The 20,331-nt window shown below is 40.4% G+C and overlaps 4 protein-coding genes and 2 pseudogenes across 4 annotated transcripts; 1 reads left to right on the top strand and 5 right to left on the bottom strand.

Annotated features, from left to right (window-relative positions):
• Positions 1-2,280: 2,280 nt before the first annotated feature.
• LOC141832384 (transcription factor MYBS1-like) lies at positions 2,281-3,538 on the bottom strand. Its single transcript, XM_074719889.1, has 2 exons — positions 3,084-3,538; positions 2,281-2,905 (listed from the first exon to the last, which is right to left on the bottom strand). The coding sequence occupies exons 1-2, from the start codon at positions 3,509-3,511 to the stop codon at positions 2,479-2,481; spliced, it is 855 nt and encodes a 284-aa protein (XP_074575990.1). The 5' UTR covers positions 3,512-3,538; the 3' UTR covers positions 2,281-2,478.
• Positions 3,539-4,174: 636 nt separating this feature from the next.
• LOC141832392 (V-type proton ATPase subunit e1-like) lies at positions 4,175-6,980 on the bottom strand. Its single transcript, XM_074719900.1, has 3 exons — positions 6,758-6,980; positions 4,580-4,627; positions 4,175-4,403 (listed from the first exon to the last, which is right to left on the bottom strand). Exons 1-3 carry the CDS (start codon positions 6,853-6,855, stop codon positions 4,337-4,339), a joined length of 213 nt encoding a protein of 70 aa, XP_074576001.1. The 5' UTR covers positions 6,856-6,980; the 3' UTR covers positions 4,175-4,336.
• Positions 6,981-7,550: 570 nt separating this feature from the next.
• Positions 7,551-8,764, bottom strand: LOC141845593 (clavaminate synthase-like protein At3g21360). Its single transcript, XM_074733659.1, has 4 exons — positions 8,393-8,764; positions 8,126-8,277; positions 7,952-8,053; positions 7,551-7,896 (listed from the first exon to the last, which is right to left on the bottom strand). The coding sequence occupies exons 1-4, from the start codon at positions 8,762-8,764 to the stop codon at positions 7,551-7,553; spliced, it is 972 nt and encodes a 323-aa protein (XP_074589760.1).
• A 1,128-nt stretch (positions 8,765-9,892) lies between these two features.
• LOC141845604 (cyclin-B1-2-like) lies at positions 9,893-13,165 on the bottom strand (annotated as a pseudogene).
• A 1,316-nt stretch (positions 13,166-14,481) lies between these two features.
• On the bottom strand, positions 14,482-15,411 carry LOC141824287 (uncharacterized; annotated as a pseudogene).
• Positions 15,412-15,484: 73 nt separating this feature from the next.
• LOC141824295 (uncharacterized) lies at positions 15,485-19,332 on the top strand. The gene is made up of 9 exons (XM_074711559.1): positions 15,485-15,535; positions 15,824-16,064; positions 17,285-17,480; positions 17,551-17,721; positions 17,907-17,991; positions 18,117-18,182; positions 18,365-18,525; positions 18,627-18,702; positions 18,774-19,332. Exons 1-9 carry the CDS (start codon positions 15,485-15,487, stop codon positions 18,963-18,965), a joined length of 1,239 nt encoding a protein of 412 aa, XP_074567660.1. The 3' UTR covers positions 18,966-19,332.
• The last annotated feature ends 999 nt before the right edge of the window (positions 19,333-20,331 follow it).

The following is a 20,331-nucleotide window of genomic DNA, read 5'->3' on the forward strand; positions in this document are numbered from 1 at the left end:
TTTAAAAATCTTCTAAATCTTAAATTTGGATCAATCCGAATTTGACTCAAATTTGATTCAAATTTAATCCAATCTAAAATTTCCATTCCAGATCCATGAATTAGATTGGATCGAATTGAGGAGTTGAGTCATTTTTTTACATCCATACCTAAAATGCTTCAGCTAAGAAAAAAAATAGGTGTAGACAGTCATAAATTATCAAATGCTATAGGATTCATAAATAAAGAAGAAAATCTATAGTGGTCAATTGTAATTTCTCGATTTACTTTTTCATAGATGATCGTGAGATCAACCGTATAGAATCGTTGAATATGATAAATTTTATTTTTTACTAAAATAAATAAAAAATTAATAAATTCAAAGGACGAATAAGTGTAATGGTATTGATCATTTGACAAGAATTTATGTGTTTTTTTTAAGATTATCAAAAATATTTTAAACAAAGTCTTTCTTTCCTGCACCGTTACGTTTCTTTCTTTTTAATTAAAAATTTTCGTAAAATAACAGCTTTTCATTTCTTCGCCTAAGTATTTTTTTTGTTTATATTACACCATAATCACTATATATATATATATATATATATATATATTACTTTTATTTCCAAATTTTAATTTGTTGAAGAACCAAAAAAATCTAAAGCTGAAAACATTTCAGGAACCAAAACCTTTCCTTAGTAACTTCCACATGAACAAGAACAGCATTATATATGTTAGATGCTGCTCTATATCGCAGAGGGCAAGAAAAAAGATCCCAAAATCTCTTTACAAGCAAAAAAAAAAAGGAAAAAAAAGTACTGAACTCCCAAAAAAAAAAAAAGGAAAAAGAGGCAGAGAGGAATCAGTCGTGCCAGCAGAGGAGCATGACGACGCAGCGGCGGATGATGTAAAGCCTCGCCTTCTGCTCACGCAGGACCCTGCTGATCCCCCCGCGCTGCGTCGACGACACTTTTCCGCCGCTCCTCGTCTTCATCGGCTGAACTGAACTGCAACAGAGGCGCAGCAGTGGAAAACTCGCCAGGTGGATTTCAAGACTGGAGATGACGATTTGTGGGCTTCTTGCGGCGTTTTATAGGGAGGTGGAGGTGGAGGTGGAGGAGGAGATGGTGGGAAGGAGCGTGCGACTGCACTGGCGCTAGCTCGTTCTCTGGCATCGGGAGGTGCATTTTGGCGCTGAGAGGTGCACGCTGTTCCACAAGTCGGCAGCCAAATGGAGCGATTATAAAAATGATAAATCACAGAATTTTTTTTTAATTAGGATCGTTTACAACATATATCAAATAGCATGATGATATGAGATTAGAGACTGCTTAATTATAAGAATGCTTACTGATCTAAACTTTGGAGCCTTCAAAATTTAAATAAAGTCACACAGTCGAATCTTCATCTTCAGTAGCGAAGTAATCAAGACACGTAAAAGAAACAAGAATGAATGATTTACTTGTTTTCTTTTGAGTCTGCGTCCACACAGAGAATCTGAGTTTACAAACATAGTAAGAAAATTTACAGGCTAAACCACATTAAATAACTTCACTCCTACTTTATATAGTAAGGACTTCTGATGTTATGTTTTCAAGTCCAGAAATGAATTTTTGGCTTTTTTAACGTACATTAATTTGAATGCTTTATCTACTTTATATATCGAGATGTTAAGGATTAATAGGAATGTTGAGTTCACAGGGGCTCATAATCACCTTGTCGACGCAACGCAGGCCATTTTTAGAAAGAAAACCACCCCGCATGCAGTACCTGACAGTGTTTAGTTGTTTTTTGAGTTTGCAAGATGATTTTGACCTAAAGAAGATAATTTTAATGTTCAAATGTTTTTAAGTTTAAAAGCTCTATCAATTTGATTCTGATTAGAAACAGTCAAATTAAATACGAGATTTGGAAATTCTTCATTGCAAAACAGTTGTTTAATTTATTCAGCAGCTCCAAGAAACTAAAGGAAGCTTACAGTAAAGCAACCCCATCTGGAGAACCCTTATTTAACCCTTAATCAAGCTTACTAATTTATTAATTTAATTACTCCAATCCACAAGGTGGCTCCTCGAAATCTTCCTTGCCTCTTGTGGAATCCAGGGACAAAAAATTTACTAAACCAGGGGCAAAGCCATAATCAACTTTCAAAGTTATCCAAAGGCTAGCTAGGCCATATCAAATCTTGGACACAAAATTAATGGCTTATAATTTATTTTCCTTCTCCAAGATCACATCAAATCAGGATAAATGTGTAAGCATCTCCTCCTTTCTCCGGTTTGAGTAGTTGTTTGATGTGTTTGTTGTGCATCCATGTGTTTCTCCTTGTTCTTGAACTTAAATCTTATTATTGGCTGAGAACAGAACAACACCAACCTAGAGCTAGTTTGCAGATCATATCTCATACATTAAACTTACAGGCTTGATTTTTCACATTCTCTCTCTATATTGCAGGCAGCTCAATTCTTCAACTCCGGCCGGCCTACAGCAGTTCTAGGAGGAGCTATTGGTGCATCGACGGTGGAGGAATTGGATAGGCGACTGGCATGACATATGGAGCGAGCATAACTGGAGTGCCCACTGCCGTACCTGTAACCGCATGCGCACTGATCGGATGGCCAAACACGGCCATTCCCGGAACGTTCGCCGCCTGCAGAGGATGATGCTTCACTGGCGATGCGACGGCTGTCGAATTCGCGTTGCTCTGGCCGGTGATGGGAGCTGGTTGTGGCGAAGACGCATCGACCCCGTTGGCGCTTGTGATGTCGTGGATGCTCGATCGCCGGCGGTCTCGGTTCATGGAGTTCAGCCGGATGAAGTATTTCTGGGCGTGGCTTGCGACTTGAGTGGGAGTCCTCGAGGCGACGAAGTTCCTTGATATGCTCCTCCAGTCGCCCTTGCCAAACTTTTCAAGACCGAGGAGAAAAAGCCTACAAAATTAATAGCAAGAATGAACACAAAGTTCGTTGAGTTTTTGTTTATCAGGATGAAATTCTGTAGAAGATTAAGAAGGATATTCTGCTATTTTTAACACTAAATTGAAACAAAGAAAGAAGACATGGAGAAGAAAGAAGGGTGGTCAGATTGAAATCGATCGAGGAACGAAACCTGTGCTCTTCTTCGGTCCAAGGGATTCCTTTTCTCCGTTCTTGTTCGGCTTTGGAGCAGCTCTTTCCTTGCCCTGCTCCATTCTCGACAACTCCTCTGTTCCTATCTGCCGATCCATGGCCGCCGCCGTTACTATCACGCCGGTGCCTCTCCTTGGCCCGAGGCGAACCCGAACCCGAGGGCGCGGCCTCCTCGCCGGCGTATCGCGGGACCGGGACGCGTCCGGCCTCGATGGCCTTCACGTCCTCCAACAGCACTTCGTAGTGCTGCCTCACCTCCGCCGCCGTCTTCCCCGGCACTCTCGCAGCGATCATCTCCCACCACGCGCCGCCGTCTCCGTTCTCCTCCGGACGTGAGGCCACCGTCGCCAGGGCGTTCTCGAAGCTCTTGTCGTCTTCCCGTCTCCATTTCTCCGCGGCCGCTTCCATGTCCGGCCGCCGGCAGGTCGCAGGGTCGGTGTCATCGAGGGAGGAATTTATTCTAAGGTGCGGTGACGGGATCCGCAGTTCCAGTCACCACCGGTGATCGGGAGCCACCCTGACGCTGATGCAGCCAAAGATCTGCAAATTGACGGCAGTGGAGAGACGTGGTCGATTCTCCATTTCTCATCGGCGTGCAGCGTGAAGACACAATCCACAAACTCAGCCGTCTCACTGATTGGTCAAATTATCGTCGTCTAAATTTTGTCGCCGCCTCCCTCGCTCGAAGTGGCACATGAAAACGAGCTTGATACTTCTGAAACTGGTAGCAATAGGAGACACAAATTCATAGAAATTAATCATTGTAAAATTAAACCTACAATTCACACCAGCTGATGGTTTTCCATTGGTGATTATCTAGGATGGTGATTGGAGACCAACAGTTGAAAATGCGATAATAGAAAATCACAAATAACAGGAACAAATTTCTAGCCTCATTATAAATGGGCCTTCCAATTTGTAAATCATTTAGACAATCAAAAACTGGAAGTTGACTATTTGATGCAAATATAATTTATACACGACCATATCATTTCTGATGACATATATCTAAAACTATGCCACGTATTATTCGAGTTTTAAACAAATTACAGTAACTGGAACACCAAGAAAAAGGTCTGAAAGAGCATCTCACATCTCAAGTTTTTATTACTCAATTTGGTTCGTCATTGAAGTACACAAATTTACAATAAGGTTGCTGAGTTGCACTACAACAAACATGGTGGTTATTGACTTCAAACCAAAAGACTCGAGGTATTATCATCTACTCGAGCATCATTCTCCTTCACTAAGGATTGGAACAATCAAGGGCTTCAGCTGAGCGAGATACACAATTGCCCACCTAATAAAGAAATAATAAACAAAATAAGTTATTGAGCATGTAAGACTTGGGCAAAATTCTTCTTGTTAACTGCATAATTCGCATATACACTGTGTTAATTATTATTAATGTTAGCATATAATAGGTATGATTGATCGAGAATATTATGAAAGAAAGGAACTAGGGTAGGGACTTACATCATCCAGCAGCATACTGTTGCAGTGATGATCAGTGTTAAGTGAAACCTGCATAACCAAAATGTCAGAATTATTTCACGTTTTAAGTAAACTAAACCTAATTAAAACTCCAAAACACCAGTGCTTTCACTTGGTATCAACTTTTATTTTCCCTGAGTGTTAGAATAATTCCTGACACCAAAGTGTATCCAAAGCAGATTTCCTAATTTCTCTTAGGTTGCTACGGAGCCATATTTACTATCAGGTTAATTCACAGCCTCTATGCTTATATCAGTAGTTTAATTAGCAAAACGATAAGATTCTTTCTTCTTGTAAGTTTCTAATTCTTTCATATCCTTTCATGGCCTTGTTAAGAAAGAAATGTGGCCAATTCACTAGAATAAAATTGGGATGCAAATATAAAAAATTTAATTTATCTTGTTACACAAAAAGAAGCTAAGTATAAGGTGAAAAAGGTGGATCCCATGTTTTCCCGAAAAGTGAAAACATGCTGCAAATTAACAGAATTTGATCATCTTTTAATGGAAAATATGTCTTGCACAAGGTAAATCCTCTTCCTTCCATACTCATACCACTCCCTTGCAGGCTTGTCAATTCCAATCTACTCTTCCATTCTTATAATATAATGACACACGTCAGAAAATGCTGCTTATCCACCTATTGTTCTGGACTGTGAAAAAACATGTGTTCTTGAAATGAAATTGAGAAAAGCTGTTGCATCAGCCATCAGAAATATATACTAGGAAGCCTGATATGGAATTTTTTGACTTTATAGAGTTTGAGGAAGCTTTAGTCAAATCAATCAACCTATAACGTATCTCAAACAGCATGCAAGAGATGAAAAAACTACTTGAAGAACAACTCTAGTAATGGAAGTATTAAGAAGATAATGAAGCACCCTAATCAACCTTTTATTTCTAATTAAACAAATCTTATTTTGATTAGCATGATGTACAAGCATCCACCATCACTATCATTAATTGTCCAAAATAATGAGCACTAAAAAACACAACGCACCAAATATTAAATCAGAAATGAAAATTTTGATAGTTTCTAAACTCCAAATCAGTGTTTTTAAAACGGGACAGGTCAGTTAATCTGTTAACCTAGGAACCAAAAGTCAATTGCATCCAGTTGAAACAATAGGAGCAGCCCAGTAATTGACTGGGCAAAACAAACCATGATTGTTCCTATCTTGGTTTGAAGAGGCTGCTCTGAACCAGAATATTTTCAGCTGGAGTAAGATTTTTACATATGAATGATATAAACATGATGCAGACAAGAACATACCAATATAAATTTTGTTAAACTATTGAATCTGAGAAAATAACTATGAGGCTTGCTACTCTGGATGGGAATAACTTTACCTATAATTCAAAAGAAAGTAAAATATCTATGATTCATAGCCCACATTCAGGTTGAATGATCAACGAAGTTCCATCTATTCGTGTTGATTTGAATCTAATTCACTTCTTATCCAGTTCATTCCATGTGTTATTAGCGTATTAATATACAACTTATTAAGGAGAACATATTATTGGTAAATGCACGCCAATAAACAAAACAACGACTAAAACAACTTACTCTACTACAATTATTTGTAAGCGAGTTGAACTATACAGGAGAAGCTAACTGAATTTGAGAAATGACTAAAACGAGTTAAGAAAGGAAGGGTGCATGGAATTCTGAGATGAGATAAGCTCATCGAGGATAGAAAGTAGCCAAATTTTTTAGTGTGATTAAAACATTTGTGATTCTTTTACAATCTATCAGGTTCTAAATAATAAGCAATAATTTTGCAAATAGAAAGGAAAACCAGGCATATCCTGTCCTAAGAACTGCTAGCAATGAGATCGATGAAGTCAAATTCAACAGTAAAATAAAAATGGAGAAGGGCCAATTGCTCGTTTGCACTATCCCAAGAGAAAATTTTAATTTTGCCCAAGGATCTAAGCTAAAGACCTAACTGATCACACTTTTTCAAAGAAGTAAAACACAATCGACGTCAGCATCCAAGGACCAAACGAATCCCCAATTGCCCTAATCGTGGATCTAAAACCCTAATCATCAAGAAAATGACGGACCAAACAAATCCATAGCACAAAGACTATACCGGATCCAAGCGCAAACCAAACGACATGAAAAGGACAAGATCGAAGATATAGGAAAGGAACGCACAAATTGGTGGAAGAGCCGCGGTTGAAGCAGAGGCGGACAAGAAGCGAGGCAATGAGCCCCGCCGCAAAGAAGATGATCGACGTCACCATGAACCCCATCAGAAGATCTGATTCTTCTTCTATGCTGCGACCTCCTCCGCCAAGTTGTCGATCTCTTTGTTCTCTGCGCTGGATCGTCTTTCTAATCAGGTAGAGGAGGATGTTGGCGATCCACTAAAATAATATAATTTGGCATTTAGGGGGAAAAAAGGACAAAAAATGTTATACTTAAAATAGCATTTTAATTCTATTTTAATAAAATTATTATATAATACTTTTGAATCAAATTTTAAATCTAGATGCACTTCCTGGTTGCTAGTATTTCGTGTACAATTTTTTTATAATCCAAACTTCATTAATCCGAAAGATTATTGATTCGACTCTATAAAAATCTCTAATTAATTATTAAAATAAATCAAAAAATATAGATGGATTTTAACCGAAAGGCTTTGCAAAGACAACCCTGTATGTTTATTTTATTATTTTATTTTGATATAACTCTTTACGTGAAGCCACTCTTCGGTGTTGTGTTGAATTTTCTTAAAGCGCCCTGAAAGTTCTGCCATTTGCATATTAATCCTACTTAACGTAGCTGTCTAATTCTACTTCCTTAATTATGCTAATGATGCCGTTCATTAATTTAATTGAAGATACAAATCTTACGTCATCATCACCATCTGGCAACAGAGGATGTATCAATGCCGCAATTATAGTTATTTATTAATACTGGTAATTATCTGGAATTATTAATTGCTTCATTTGCAGGTGGCGACGAGGACCTTCCTCGGCGGCAAGGATGGCCGGCGGCCATGAAGCGTCGCCAGATTGTCCAAGAACAGGACGTCGCCCTTCTCCCACTTGAACTGGATGCTCTCCTCCTCGATGATCTCGCCGCATCGCTTCACCACGTGCGCCGGGATCTCTGACCCGTCCGCCATCTCCGCCGAGCTGATGTCTTTCCCGTGCATCCCCACCACCGTGTTGAACCACATCCGCCGCTCCTTACGCCCCGGGAACACCCGCGTCAACGACCGCGGCCCTAGGATGGTCTTAACCCCGCCGTCCGCCAGCCACTCCATCTCCATCCCCAACGCCTTCGCCCTACAATTCGACCGTCATGAATCATATGATGATGATTTAATACGAATTTTTTCACCTTCTCTGTGCTTCGACGGGATCAGATGTGCCGAAGGCGTCTTCCCACCCTCGGCCGCGCATGGACTTGGTGTTGTTGTTGCTCGGAGCGGTGAAGGTGTACCTATTAATTAATTTTTTATTTTGTCATTAGAAACAAAAAAATTTTGTTGCATAGATTGGATATATATTTAACCTGAGTCCCTTCTCCTCCATCTCCTTGACGTGCTCCGGGAACTCTTCTATCATTCTCTCCGCCACTTTAAAGCTCGGCACGAACGGCGTCTCGCCGCCCTCCGGCGGTGGCACCTCGCAGAACAGGATCACCTTCCCCGGGAACTCCTTTATCTGATTATAGAATCAAAAATAACTCGACCAATTAATGCTGCTTCGTTTAATTTCAAGGTAATCGATGATTAAATTGGACGGAATTAATTAATCAATGGATCGATTAATTAATTACCAGGACCATCTCGTGATGGTAGTAGATGAACTCGGAGAGAGGGCCTTCGTTGGCGGTCCAGATGCGCTTGTGGATGTGAGTCCGGGGCGCGGGACCCACGTAGCGGATGTCCTCCCACCCGAAGGCCTCGACGATGTCGTTGAACTCGACGGCGTCGGCGACGTCGAAGCCCCGGAGGAGCACCGCGCTGTGGCGTACCAGCTGCTCCTCGAACCACCCCCTGTTCGCCATCAGCGCCGCCACTAACGCCTCCGCGCTGCTCTTGCTCGGCCCCGACGGGCGCAGCACCAGCGGTATCGCCTCCCCGTCCACCACCTTCTGCCCCTTGCACGCCCCCACCTCGAATGCGCTCACCTCGCTCACGGCCGCCATCTCCGACGCTTGATTAACTAACTAATTAAATTAACTAACAGCGAGGAATAAGTCGGTGAATTTGAGCAGCTGCAAGAGAGGCCGTGCTCTATTTATATACGGGATTAATTAGCAGCTAATTAATTGCCTAAATGATAAACTTCGACGAGGACCAAAATGCGTTGGCCAGTGGCGGAGCACTGGAGAGATACCATTTGTCATGCTTTGGATTATAGTATTATCCTTTTACTTATTCATAGCTCCGGAAATAATAAAAAAAATAGAAAATTAAGAATTAACCAAATAGATTAGTTGGATCAATTCGCATTGGATTTGACTAACCTTGTTTGACACGGCATATCTTTTAGCGATGCAATTAGTTGCATTTTTTTTTGTCTTTTTTACAGAATGGATTAAAAGTATCGATGGATACGTGTGCATAATCTAAGCTGAATTTGGATAGGAATCACAGTGTTTAGCTCCTAGTTAATCGAACGGATTTGGGAACATTTATTACGATTAAGGAAGGTATATTGATCCATCAGAAAAGACAGGAAAGAAGTATCAAGAGCCATTAAAAGTATCTCATGGGCCATTAAAAAAGTATCGATGGATACCTGTGCATAATCTAAGCTGAATTTGGATAGGAATCATAGTGTTTAGCTCCTAGTAACAAGAGCCATTAAAAGTATCTCATGGGCAAAGTAATTAAAATAGATATTTAGCAATTAATCCTTGAAGTCTAGTGATCAGACAATTTGAGCTTCCATATGGGAACAAAAAATTATTATTTATTGTGTATTTATTTTTATTATATTATGTTTGTTATTCTATTCATCACCTAATTTACCCAACATTTTCTGATTTTATTTATTTGTATTCTAGATTTAAAATGATATCTAATAATATATTTAGTGGAAGTGATACAAAAGAATGGATGAAATAAGACGGCATGAATATCCATCCAAAAGTTAAACGAAATGCATGGATAAAATGAACCATACCTATTTCATTCCACCTTACCGAACCAAGCAAGGAAATTCAAGACTATTAGTATGCCATTTTAGGACAAGCAAAAAAATCTGAAATATGAAGAAAAAACAAATGGTATTCCAGCATCTTAGTTCTTTCTGAACCAGTGTTTCATGTTCAAATTGATCGCTGAGGATATTGGACGTTTTAGTAATCATTAGTAGAGAACGAAAAATAAGTTCACAGTATGAAGTTGAAATTTGAAAGGATCCACAAAACATAGCAAATACGCATAACAGTGTATGCTGATACATTAAATTAGATGAAACTTGGACAAACAGGTCCTTTCGATATGCCAGTGCAAACTTCCATTCCATGGTGCATGTCTGGTGGTCTAAAAGTTTCTGAATCTTGTGGCACTGAAAGAAAAGATCAATAAATTAATCATTAAACCATGAAACATGGGGGAAACGTGGCAGTGAAGAGAATGAGAATGATTTCATGGTGAAAGCAGAATTTCCACACCTTCATGTGTATATCCCTAACATTTAATAGAAATAATACAAGTGCTGAACAAAAGCCAAAAGAAAACGTGATCCTTCAAACTTAGATTCAAAGTCAAATAATCAAACTTGATATGAACTAACAACAGTAGAACACCATATATTTGACCTGCCCATGTCAACTCCAAGGTAAGTTGCGTTCACTTGTACCATATGCTTAGCCTAAGGGGCCATCCACTCGTGTGTTGTCCTTTGTCAGCAAAGGCGGACTAGATGCCTTGCGTCAAACTGAGGTCAGGATGTTGTAGGACCTAGAAGCCATAAGCTATATGTAGCTACTTGTTACAAACCTGTTTAAACAAACTGGGTGATGGTGGACTGTTTAGACAATGAAGGACAAGAATGAAACTATGCTGGAAAGTGGAAATGGCCAGAGTGAATTTTGAAGTATACCAGATTGGCTTAGACGCTCATTGGAGTTTTAAGTATCCTTCCTAGGAAGATCTCGTCAGTTGCATCATGACCTACCTATTAGAGTCCATGGGAGGTGTGCCAGACTGGTGCAAATTGGACAACCTTTTTCAATAGGGAACCACGTCAGCCTTTCAAGATTCATCGACAACTTAGATAGGTCAAGGATGTACTGCAAAAGTATAACCAGTAATAGGGGTGGGAAGGGAAGAAAACTTTACCCATAACCTGCTCTATTTCAATCCCTACTAGAATCAGTACAACAGAACAGAAGCATCCTATTGGAGATTGCATTGAACAACCATTGATGTCATAACAACATAGTAGCAACATTAGAAAGCAATAAAAACTAAACGTTGAAAATGATCTAACAGTATAGAACTAAAATACATACAATTGAGATAATCTTCAAAAACAAAATCATCTAAGCCACCAGCGAGAACCTCATATCCTAGCATAGACGATGGCAAAGCTCCAGGAGGCCTTTGGAATCTGCAAGAATGATGATGCAAACCAGTTGGAACACAAAGGACTCTGGTTGTTGGATATTAAAAAGCAAAATTGAATGTATATTATTAGTATCAATGCATGGTGAGACTCCAACGTATCTACAAGTGTCCCCCATCAGGCATTGACTCTATTCCAAAGTATATACAACTGGATACCCATCAGATGTTGACTCTGTTCCAGTGTATACAACTAAGCCATCAGATATTCATATTGAATGTGTTGCTTGGTCAGTTATTGACCCATAATCCAGCTGAATATTCTCAGTGAATATGGAACCAGAACTCTAAAAAACACAAATAACAAATAAGCCTAAAGAAGCTCCAATGCTTATCAATGTGAACTTTCAAAATTGCACATGATATCAGACAACATGGCATCCTCACTCTATTTCTTCTCTAAATAACTTCTTGTCTTTCTGCTTCCAATATTAACTAATTTAGCTTGATTTGATTTAAAATCACAGATATCCATATTAAAATACTATGCTTGGAGTTCTGCTTCTACTTTTCTGTTAGGAACTTCTGGGTATAACCAACAAATCTAACTAATATAATTAACATGTTTAGGGATGCCCATTATATCTGAAAAAATTATCATGCAGAACCACGATGTATTTAGCACCAAGTCTAAACAGTGCATCAAGCGAATGGTCTAGTAAATTTGAGGTCAAGCATTAGCAACAAAACCCTTTCTTGTATTAGAACTACATGAAATGAATATGGTTTTTTTCCTGCTATTTTTTTTTATTTTATTAAAAATTTTATATTTAAAATCATCTGGCACTGCTCAAAAGAAATAAGAAATATTGAGATCATTAAAAAACAAGTTTCAACTAAGTTGCAGGACAGGACAAATTTTCATGTCAAACAAACTCATGACTCCTAGCAAACTAGGAGACAAGCAGCCAAAATGCACTGAATCCAGGAACTTAAGGATTCTTAAAGGGCCAAGTCACATACTTTACAGTTCCAGGCTTTTAGTTCAGGCAGAAATAGCAAGCCCTTTTCACTTGCACAAAGAACACATTTATCAGCCATAAACATTTCATAATCCAAATGCCCTCTGCATTTATTCAAGATGGTGTATGGTCTTCATCCCCCCTCCATCTCATCCAAATTATTTTCTATTTCTCTCTTTCTATTTTATTTTTCTTCCTTCTGTGGAAAAGATGATCAAAGTAGTTCAAGTCCACCCAAACCCTAGAACATAAGGTTTTACCCCAGTCTCCGCTCTGTTAGACAAGTTTGCGTGTTTCAATGCAAGAATTTAAAGCCAATATTGATCATTAACTCTAAGATTTTACCAGCATCCTTGAGCACGCGCATGAGTTATTAGCAGGAATAAGAAAATGATGGCTAAGCTTATTGTTCTTCAAGACTTAGCACACACAATATCTAAAGAGATAATATAGTAAGTAAAAATTGTGAGCATAAAATTTAGGAATGGAACAAATTACAGCAGCCAAAGTATCTGATTTTGCTAAAGACAGAATGTATGTGCAATTACTGATTTTTAGGCAATAAAAAGCAACACGACTGACCTAGAGAGAATTTGAGCGTCGAGATCTCATCTCTCCTCAGATTGAAAGCCGATCGATCCATAGGTGAAGTCCAAACCGAACCGATTTTTATCCTCCCAAAATATACTTGTCTGGTTGAAATGAAATCAGAATGAGAATTAGGGTTGATGCATGATCGGCGCAGGAGGTCATGAAAAGTAAGGAATCAATCGAATTCAAAAGAAGGGCTCGGGAAAGGTGGCTTACGGATTCCCGAATGGATTGAAGTGGGTGGGTTCCAACGATGTCGCCCTTGACGGTCATGGCGGCCACCTCGCACTCGATCACAGACTTGGACGACATCGCTTACGTGTTTTCGCTTCCCCTTCGGCTCCTCGCTTTAATTTGTTGGGTTCAATTTTTTAGGCCAACGAAGGTTTTTATTTGTCCCGGATGCTTGGGAAGGAAGTTCACTGCCCCCCATGTTTCTTTCTATTCGCGCGGACTGCAGTGAGCCTCTGTTTTTCTTGGAGGCAAAAAAATTATGAGATTCAAAGCTATCTTTGGGTTACTGTTATCCTTCATTTAGTCTTTAATATTATTTTGTACTTTTAAATGGAATGTCTCACCTTTCAATAAGTTCTTTTAGCTCGTGAAGTAATTCTGAAATCACTCTAAAAGGGAAATTTTTATATTTAAAGTCATCCTAAGGTTATTTTTATAATGTATTGAGTCTTATATATATTTTGATCTTATTTTGTTTATTTTGATCTATACTTATAGTTTAAAATTAAGTAACAAGCCAAAAGTAGTGACATTGTATGGCACTGGAAGGTACACAAGACCCTGAGTATTGTTCGAATGGTGAGTGAGTGACACAAGAAGAAGCTGACCATTTGTTGAAGAAACTTGTCGATTTGATTTTTAACATGGTCTTAAGTGTTCAAGTCCAAGTGGATCAAAGTAAACAAATAATGAATTTGAGTCGCAGATTCACATCAAATCTATATGAATCTTTCCATGATTGCCATCTTGCCGGGTGGGCGTACAAGTAATAATTCATTTGGCCTATTGGTTTGGAGCTCTTTAAGTATTTCAGATGTCGCAACAGTTAAAATTTGGTGAGAAATTTGTACATGTTTGGTTGGTAGGAATTCCATTCCTGATGAAGCTTGGTGGAAAGATTATTATTTCTGTGTTTGGCCACAAAATACTGATGGATTAACAATTCTGATAGAATTGCCCCAAGAAAATTGAAGAGATGTAAGCACCATCAGCACTAGAAAACTAAAGTTAAATAGAGGAGGTAATTGTGAAGCATATGAGCATGACAGAGACAATTGGGACTGGCTATGATAGTGCTCCAACAATGAATTGCAAGGATACAAAACTATATATTGCTATTTTAACTATAATTGAATCTCAATTAATTTGATGCTTGTCTGTCTGTCCTAAATATAAAACTGTAGAGAAAGAATATAATTAGCAGAGATTCAGGGCCTACAATATCCAACTCAACATTAGAAACAAGCATGGAGCCAAGAGAACATATATTCATGTTATCCTAAAATTATAACGCGACATCCATCAATATTGGGAAACAGCAATCTATAATTTGCATCCCAACAGAAGAGTAACGAATTGTTGATCTTGATGCATAATCTAATTAAAGTTATCAATAAAACCAAAATCTGAAATGAGATATAGTATATTGAAAAAGAAAAGAGTAAAATACCTGATAGATGATAAATTTGACGCAATTGTCTGATTTGCTTTTTGTCATGCTATATATCTTCTTGTGTGACCAGCTGCATGCCTCGTCTGATACCTCCAGTCGAGGAAAATGAGCTGCATGTCTCCTCTTCTCTTTCCTCGGGTGTCACCAGCACGTACGCACGCCACCCCTCCCGCACCGCCACTGCCGTCGCTCGCCACCCTTCCTCCACCGCCGCCTCGTCCTCCAACCCCGCTTCGGACCACGCGTTCCTGCTCCGCAACCACCGTGCTCCAGAACCTCCGCGAACCACCAGCGCCCCTCCGTCCGCCTGCAACGCGATTCCCTCTGCCGCAGAAGCAAGCGCCGTCCCTAGCACTTCCTTCGCCGCTCCGCCCTCGTCGTCTATACTGAATACCCTCCAGGCCCCGCCTCATTCGGCCACCAGCAGGTACCCGCGTGTTGCTCCCATGCACCACTCCGCCCAAGCCCTCCGATGACGGCTCGGCGCTGAAAATTGATGATCTGGGAAGCAAGGAAGACGCCCCGTGGAGATCCACCTTCACGGCAACTCTCCCGGCGGTGACGAAGGCCACTCCTGAGAAGTGGTCAACGGTCACGCCGCCCGGGACGGCGGATGGCTCGGGAAGAGGGGAGAGAAAGATGCGCCGGTGGGGACGGGGGGAGTGAAGGTCGTAGACAGAGAGAGCGCGCGGCGGGATTGGTTAGGGCGACGAGGAGGATGCGGCGGCGATCGTCGACGGCGAGTGCGGCAACTGAAGATTGAACAGGGAGAAGGGGGTCCTAAAGGAGGGTTTCGATGACGCTGGCGTCGGAGACGGAGGAGCCGGCAACCGGAGAAAGCGGGCCCCGACGAGGAAGTGTTGCGCAGTGCCCACGCGAGGACTCGAGGGTATCGGAAGGCGGAAGGGATGGTAATGACGTGGAAACATGGCCGCGGAATGGTGGGGAAAGAAGAGGAGGAGGAAGGATTCGACATGGTTTGGCTTATGTGTCTGCGCGAAGAAGAGGGATCGAGAATTACGTACAGGCTCAAGATCATGCAATAAGACATGGAAAAGATGCTCGCCGGAGTGGTGCCTGCAGTGTTCCTGCAGCTCTCTGTGCTTATGTCGACGCAGATGGCGTTTCAGGGATTGCAACTCTAATTAATCAAGCTGTAATTAGTTAGGTTATAGTAAGCTGCAATTAATTAAGCTGTAATTCTGTTCATCAAGCCCTTCTCCATATCATGATTAACCTAATCCCGAAAGCTTATTATTCAGTAGCAGCACACAGCTTGGTGATCATTCACGTCCCTGAGGTCAAATCATAGGAAGTCGAGAAAGGACCTTTACATGCAATTGAAGCTTTACAAATGGGATGCTTAATTCTTTTCCTGCTGCTCTCAGGCCATCCTCCGACGTGTTACTCGGACGATTAACCGGCCGGCTGAGTGCCCATTCCCTTGTCTACCGCCGCCGGCGCAAGTCGCCAATTGCCCATCAACGCTTCCGCCGCCACAGAGTACTCCTGCCACCGCCCATGCCATATTAGTATATTACAGGACGTACTATCGTCCTCCCCTAGGCAACATTTACCCGCCGCGGCTACCAGTTCCTCCTCTGCCCAATCCCATTCTCCGATCCCCTGGTTGGCCTTCTACGTACTACAACAAGAGTTCGCCAGCACCGCCCTTCCCTTTTGCAGGATGATAAGTACGTACTCTCGATATTATTTGCTTTGCTCAGAAGTATATGGCTTGTTACACGATTGAACAGGATAATTTAGAGCATAATGCTTCGAATGAATCCCTCGATCGAGTTATTAAACAAAATGAAAATATCAAATGGATTAATATTCTTCTTCTTCTTGTCAATAATTACGAAATGAATCGAGCAAATCATTTGGTACCAGACCTAGTTCATCGACCGGTGCCATTTTCGAACACTTTATGTAGAAAATCACGTAATATTTTATTAATTTCCCACCAAGTCGATCGAATGCGAAGGATATATTAACAGAAATGAAGTGGATTGCCAAACGAACTGTAAATATATCGAAATCAACACACACACACACACACCAAACGGTTGCTTATGCGTCACATCTTTTAATTAATTCGGATCGAGCTCGATCAGTGATTGTACTTAATCGACGGCTAAAAAGTGCCCTACGAACTGTGTCAATTAGTAGTAGTCTCAGTCTCAAGGAAGTGTGTGGTGTGGGCCCAAAGTTAGTTAAAGATTTGAAGAAGAAGCAAACATAATGGGGCTCCTATTCCTTTGCGAAATGCCAATGCAGCATATGCAACACTCCCAGCAAGCTGCTTTTTTTTGTTAGTTTGTAACGTACTCTTCCACGCTAAGGGAACTAGCTAGCTAGGACGCATAATCATACTACCCTCCACTTTTAACAAACCCTTCCATGGCTAATGCTCATGAGATTGAGCATGTATGCATTTCTATCGTTGTGATTTGTGTGAGACTAGTGTTTCCTGTAGCAGTGGCCTTGTTATTCCGAACTAGGATGGCAGAGGAATGAGTTGGTAACACTGTTCTTTAGGAAGCTGGTCAGGTGTGCCAATTATTGGGCGTACAAATTATTAGTCCTGCGAGAAAATTTGAATCATTAAATTGTTACATAAATTAAGCGCTTAACCTTTTGTATATTCAATAGAATAGAAATAGTTCTATAATTGTGAAAGGGCGTATTCGAGATTAGATGCAATAAAATGGAGGAAAAATGGAATTTGACTCCGTTACGAAGCGTTGGAGGACGGTTTTGCCATTTTGGTATGGAGGGCAGAGCCCATGAGTTAGGAGGGGCCCAATTTTTTTGATATATTTTTTATATTGAGTTTAGCCGTTTAGGGTTACGCCAAAAACTCCTTCGCAATCCGCCGTTTCTCCTTTCTGCAGCAGTGCGCCGCTCATCAACGCGACAACGCGCAGAGCCGCAGACCCTCCGCCTCCGGCCCTCCGCCTGCGGCCCTCCGCCCTCCGCCTGCGGCTCCGCGCCTCCGCCTCCGCCTCCGACCTCCGTCTCAGCCCAACCAGCGCGCGGCAGGTACTCCTTTGAGTATTCCTCGCGCGCTGAATTCACAAGAAACAAAGTTTTTAGTTCTGTGCTTTTTTAGTGGCTTACATCTGAGTCTAGAGCCACCTCATCCCCTACCTCTTCCGCCAAGCTCTCCGAGCAGTTCTCATTCTCCATCTTCTTCCTCTTCACGATCTCCAAAGACACAGTGGAAGAAAGGGAAATTGCTCGGCAGGGGTACTTTTGGTCATGTCTATCTTGGATTCAACAGGTACCTTCTTCTTTACTATCTTACTATATATTGGATAAACTAAATCCTGTGATGTTCACCGAATTCCCGTGTTATGGCTATTAGTAAACACCTATTTACATACTTCATATGTAATTGAGTTATCCATTGTTAATTGTTTACACCTCAATATCATATAACATTACATTTATGTGTTGCTGCTCCAGTGAAAGTGGTCAGATGTGTGCCATCAAAGAGGTCAAAGATATTTTTGACGATGCAAATTCCAAGGAATCTCTGAAACAACTAAACCAGACAATCTTCTAATCATAAGATATTTCTTCTTTTTCTCATGATCGAAGTATGCACTTGCCATTTTGTATATATCTGCTAGTCATGAAATGAGGAAAATAATTTGAATCCTTTGGTCGCAATCACAGGAAATAGCTTTACTTAGTCAGCTCTCACATCCCAATATTGTGCAGTACTATGGCAGTGAGCTGGTAAGTTCACTATTTCACTAGGTGGCTTGTGACATGTATGAATTTCGTTATTCTCGACAACAATAGCATAAATGAATCAGTATCAGTTTGGATTTAAAACTGTGTCCAGTTTTGGTTAGTTTTACTCTTTCAAAGTTGTTATTACACGATCATGAGGATCTGTTTTAACATCTATTTTGCAGGTTAAAGACACACTATCTGTTTATCTTGAGTATGTCTCTGGGGGTTCTATACACAAGATACTTCAAGAATATGGTGCTTTTGGGGAAACATTAATTCGCAACTACACAGCTCAAGTACTTTCTGGACTTGCCTACTTACATGGGAGGAATACTGTACACAGGTACTTGGCCACTTATGTTTCGTGTCACATGTATTGCTGATAAACTGTCTTGTGTGTTTTCCCCTCTTCTATAGTCCATGAAATGAAACCTAATCTTGCAGAGATATTAAAGGGGCAAACATACTGGTAGATCCTAATGGTGAAATCAAACTGGCTGATTTTGGCATGGCTAAACATGTAAGTTTCTTGTTAATATCTCGCTTGTAGATTTCGTAAAATTGGCATGTACTGACTACTGCTATTATTAGCTAGGGAAGTCATTTGTGAATCACAAACTCTCTGTTACTTGGTGTATCACTAACTCCATTGGCATAAACAAACTTCGACAAATTCCTAAAGGACACACTCTAAATTTGGGAATTTTGAATTTTTTTTCCCAAAAGGCGCACCCACCTTGTCACTTAGGTGGGTGTGCCATCACTTGTATGGTTCTGATATAGGGACTTATCTTACAATCACTTCAGTGGCTCTATACCATCATTTCTAGTAAATTTATCCTGACTTCAAGTGTTGTAAGTGTACAATTTCTTTTGAGCCTCCAAACATATTAACCATATTTGCTTTTGAACTACACTGGTCATTTGCTGGCATTTTTGTAGAAACTTGTCGAACTACAACCTTGATGGCTCAATTCCACAAGGCTTATATGATCGAAAGGAGAAAGGCTTACTATTGCTTATGTATATGACATTTCTCTAGAACACCCAACTTACTCTTGCTTAGTTTCTATGCCATTTAGATCTATGTTATCTATGGAACATTGAGCTTATGATTTGTTTCCTTGGTATTTAGTACAACTTTTGTTGATGTTGCAGGCTCGTGTGAAATTAGTTTAACTTTAGTGTTATAATCTCATTACACAATTCGTTTTAGTTGCATTTAGAAATAAGTTTAGAATTTTTTTAAAGATGAAATTAGTTGTATTATGAAATTTAGGAAGGTTAAAATTTGTCCTCTATCAAATGGTATAAGAATTAAATTTGGTCATGCCTTCTTTGGTTCGCTTCATCGAGGGCCCAAAAATTATAGTTTCGCCCAGGGCCTTTGGATAACCAGGACCGGCTCTGTGGAGGGAGACGGAGGTCAAGTTCCGTTTGGATACCGGTTCGGGTGGCCTTGGTCTCCTTTGTTGTGTCTACACTGTCCACATCATCCACGCTCGCTCGCTGTCCCTCTCGATCTATAAATAGCCAGTCCGCTACCCTCCCATATACACTTCTTGAACCGCCTCATCGGGACAACCTCTTCTCGGCGAAGGTGAGCAACCTTCTGCTGTTCCGTTCAATCGCGCTTTGGTGATGTGATCTCTCTTTATTTTGTTTTTTTTTCGTCTTCTTTTTCAGATCTACTTGTTTTGCTTCCCAGCTTATTAATTTGTTTTGACGATCGATCGTTTAGTGCGTTTTGTTGAATCTGCTGAGTTCGCTTTCAAAGATTGACCGATCAGATCGTCACAGATTTCTGGTTAATTTTTAAGATGCATTTCATATTCTAGATATTTTTCCTCTGTTTTTTCGTTTCCTGCGTATTGGACCTTATGATCTCTGTTTGTCGGAACTTTTGATCTTGGATTTGGCTCTTGTGTTTTTGTTTTCTTGTTTCTTAATTATCTTGATTTTTTTGGGGTTCGTCTACTTTGTCGAGACAGTGTTAAACAGAGATTGATGCAGCACGAGCTTGCTTCCTCAACCAATGGCGACTGTCTCGGCTCTTCAAGATTTATTGTTTATTTCGTTTACTTTTCGTTTAGTTTCTGCTTTGCTTTCAAAGATTGAAAGATCAAATCGTTGGTTAATGTAGTTCTTG

This window comes from Curcuma longa, chromosome 1 (genome assembly GCF_044706935.1).
Source record: "Curcuma longa cultivar G26 ecotype Majalengka, Jawa Barat chromosome 1, ITB_CL_G26_1.1, whole genome shotgun sequence".
NCBI classification, from domain to species: Eukaryota; Viridiplantae; Streptophyta; class Magnoliopsida; order Zingiberales; family Zingiberaceae; genus Curcuma; species Curcuma longa.